The 3,713-nt window shown below is 50.8% G+C and overlaps 1 protein-coding gene across 1 annotated transcript; it reads left to right on the top strand.

Moving 5' to 3' along the window:
- The first annotated feature begins 1,978 nt into the window (after positions 1-1,978).
- On the top strand, positions 1,979-3,434 carry Fkbpl (FKBP prolyl isomerase like). Its single transcript, XM_051153553.1, has 2 exons — positions 1,979-2,128; positions 2,348-3,434. Exon 2 carries the CDS (start codon positions 2,420-2,422, stop codon positions 3,281-3,283), a length of 864 nt encoding a protein of 287 aa, XP_051009510.1. The 5' UTR covers positions 1,979-2,128; positions 2,348-2,419; the 3' UTR covers positions 3,284-3,434.
- The last annotated feature ends 279 nt before the right edge of the window (positions 3,435-3,713 follow it).

Raw genomic sequence — 3,713 nt, 5'->3', positions numbered from 1 at the left:
AAACTTCTCCACTTCCTCCCTGAAGTTCCTCAGAGGAAAGGGGAAGAGAGAGAAGATGGATTACTTTTTGGTGAGATTCCAGGGATTCAAGAACCACAATAGTTAGTCCCGAGGTGTTAGGGATGGGGCAGTGGACTAAGGCCGTCTGGCTCAAAACCAAATTTTAGACAGAAACAAAACAAAACAAAACAAAAACCAAACAACAACAACAACCCTCCACCCTCAAGATCAGTAACCTGGAGCTCAACACAAATAGAGAAAACTGGTTTTTTGATTGGTTGGTTGGTTTTGGGTTTCTGAGACAGGGTTTGTCTGTGTAGCCTTGGCTGTCCTGGACTTGCTTTGTAGACCAGGTTGGCCTCAAACTCACATCAATCCGCCTGCCTCTGCCTCCCCCCAGTGCGGTGCCCCACTGAGAAAACTGGTTTTTGCTTTGTTTTTCCTTTTTTGCTTTTCCGGGACAGCATTTCTCTGTGTAACAGTCCTGGCTATTCTGGAAGTTGATTTGTAGAGCAGTCGCAGAGATTCGCCTGCCTCTGCGTCCTGGTTTCTGGGATTAAAATCATGTGCCAACACACATGGTTTACGGGCGTCTTTTAGGCTGCCATTCCCAAGTTATGCTTTTTTGGGTAATTAAGCCAGTGTTACAAAAGCAGAAACTGTGGGTTTGGGTTACCTCTGAATTACATTTTCTGGGCAATTAAACAGATTCACAAAGGCAGGTGGCAGCCTGGGTGCTGGTCCCCACCCCCACTTCCCACCCCGCCTTAGTGGTCTGTGTAACTTGCAGTTATCCTGAAATTAGCTTCATTCCCACTTGGACCCCAAGGTCACTTTCTCAAGGCAGGTCAGCAAACCTTTGCTTTTTCTGTTAAGAGGAGGTTTTTCAATTAGCAAGTGGCTCCAAGGAGTAAAAGAAACTTAGAATTCAACGGACTCAGAAGTGTGACTCTATTTCCTTCTCTTCCTAAATTGCTTGGGCTATGTTTGGGTAAGAATTGGGTCAGAGCCGCTCTGTTTAGTTACGTATTTAATATATCTGAAAAAGTTTATTAGTACACCTATTTTTATGTTCTAATCAATGCTAAAGCCTGTCAGCCTTTCTTTTCCCCTGCATCATCCGTGAGGCACAGGGTGTGTTGCACAGTACCACCGGAAGCAGACACAGTGGCGCGCGTTGGCGCCATGCTCTTTCTTCACAAAGTCCCAGGCCAGCAAGGGACACAGAAGACCCTGTCAATAACACAGGAACAGCATATACCGAGGTGAGGGACTTAGATAATAAGGGAAGACCCGTGCCGGCCCAGCCTGTGAAGACAGTTCGCCCAGCGAGGTTGAGTCACATCTTCTGTGGGGAGGAAGAGAGCTCGCTGGGGCATGCAAACAAACAAACAAACAAACAAAAAAAAAAAAAAAAAAAAAAAAAAAAAAACCAGGACAAAGCGCGCTGGCGCGGAACGAGGTCCCGAGGGATCGAACCGTGGGCTGGAGGCTTGAGCACTGTCTAAGGCTCACAGGCTCGGTCTCTCAGATCTTTGAAATCCAGGTCTTTCCCAGGTGGTAGGCACGCAACACTAAGGATCCGGATCAAGGCGCCCAGTCGATGGCTGTGAGGCAAAAGTCAAGGAGGAGCCAACGTGGACAGGGCTTGGTTTCAGCTAAGATCTCTGTATTTAGGAATAATAACACGGGAGGGTCTGAAGCGGCTAAACTCTCGGCCTTTAAAAAATATATAAAATTTTGTACTGAGGCTCGAACTCGGAGCCTTTACGTATGCTTGGCAAAGCCCTCTACCATCACTGGGTCTTCGGCAGCCCAACTTTCCTCCCTATGCATTGCCAGATCTTTGCCAGGCTCGGTTCGATCTGGCCTAATTCCATTGATTCGGTCTAGTCCGGTTGCTAAGGTACGGAGCTTCACGGTTGCTGGGGAAGTGACGTCACGCGTAGGCGGGCTAAGCAACCTCTCTGTCCTCCCGATTGGCCGTCACGTTGGGACGAGCATCTCAGTCTCCCGGGATGGAGGACGGATTGTCATCTGCTCCCAGGCTCGTCCTCCGGGCCTCGGGAGCGAACCCAAGGAAGGAGATGTGACTTCCACCGCCCTGCCAGCATTTTTGGCCTCTCAGGTACTTTTTGACTCAGTCAAGTGCCCGTAGTCGGGACAGCTGCCCGAGCCGTGGGGAATCACGGAATGTACAGTTGTAAACTAGACCTGGGTGGGCGCTGGCTTTGGAAAGAAGGAAAAAAAGAAAAGTAAAAACGAAACTTCCAGGACTACGAGGAGCCCTAACTAGGAATCTTGGGATTTACATTGTTGTGGGTGTTTTTTGCTTGTTTGTTTTCAGGTCTAAACGACACTTGATCCATCACTTTACAGTCCAAACTGCTCAGCCTTTACCAAGGGATCAGGAGGTCAAATGGAGACCTCGCCTATCAGCCCAGTGAAAGCGAAGGACAGCGCTCAACCACAGCAGCGGGAAGAGACCCTGCAAAACCTAGGTGCAGCCATTTCGGATCTTTGGTACTGCCCCGATGGCAGCTTTGTAAAAAAGATCACAGTCCGTGGCCATGGCTTAGACAAACCCAAGCTCGGCTCCCAGTGCCGAGTGTTGGCTTTGGGGTTTCCGTTTGGCTCTGGGATGCCAGAAGGCGGGGCAGAGCTAACCATAGGCACAGGGCAATGGAGGGAAAAAATGTGGGGGGAACTCACAGAAAAATGCCTGGAGTCCATGTGTCAAGGCGAGGAAGCAGAGATTCATCTTCCGGGATGCTCTGGACCTCTTGCCAGGCTCAGACTGGATTCCTTCACTCAGGGCCGGGACTCGTGGGAGCTGGAGGCTATGGAGAAGAAGACCCTAGCCAGCGAAGAACACGCAAGGGGTACCGAACTGTTTCGAGCTGGGAACCCTCAGGGGGCTGCCCGATGCTATGGGCGGGCTCTCCGAATGCTGCTGACCTTGCCCCCACCCGGCCCCCCAGAACAAACTATCCTTTATTCCAACCTGGCAGCCTGCCAGTTGTTGCTAGGACAGCCCCAGTTGGCGGCCCAGAGCTGTGACCGAGTGCTGGAGCGGGAGCCGGGCCATTTAAAGGCCTTATACCGGAGAGGCGTTGCCCAGGCTGCCCTTGGGAACTTGGAAAAAGCAACTGCTGACCTCAAGAAAGTTCTAGCAGCAGATCCCAAAAACCGCGCAGCCCAGGAGGAGTTGGGGAAGGTGGTCGTTCAGGCAAAGAAACAGGATGCAGGGCTGGCTCGGGGCCTGCGCAAGATGTTTAGCTGATTAAAAGTTAAGCTTTAAAGGAGACGGGAACCTGTGACTTGTGTTCTGTGTTGTGTGGTTTGTAAGGGCCCCCGAGGGGTTTCAGCTTATATCCTATTCTCACCTATGGGGAGTTAGCGAAGGTGTCAGCGAGGCGCTTGGTGGAGTGCGAGAAGGGAGGTTTCTCCTCCTCCTCCTTCAAGATTTGTATATTTAAAACGTGTGTGTATGCCTTCATGTGCCCAAGGATGTCAGCGGGAGTTGCATCCCCTGGATGCCGGAGTCACAGATAGTTATGAGTTGCCGGCTGTGTGTGAGCTTCAGGCTGACCTCGAATTCACAGATAGCCGCCTGCCTCTGCCTCCCAAGTGCTGGGATTAAAGGCCGTAATAAACACTTAACTGTTGAGCCATCTCCACATCCTAGATTCTGGGACTTCATTCATCCGTTC

Source organism: Acomys russatus, chromosome 11 (assembly GCF_903995435.1).
Source record: "Acomys russatus chromosome 11, mAcoRus1.1, whole genome shotgun sequence".
NCBI classification, from domain to species: Eukaryota; Metazoa; Chordata; class Mammalia; order Rodentia; family Muridae; genus Acomys; species Acomys russatus.
This window is presented reverse-complemented; position numbering and strand designations above follow the sequence as displayed.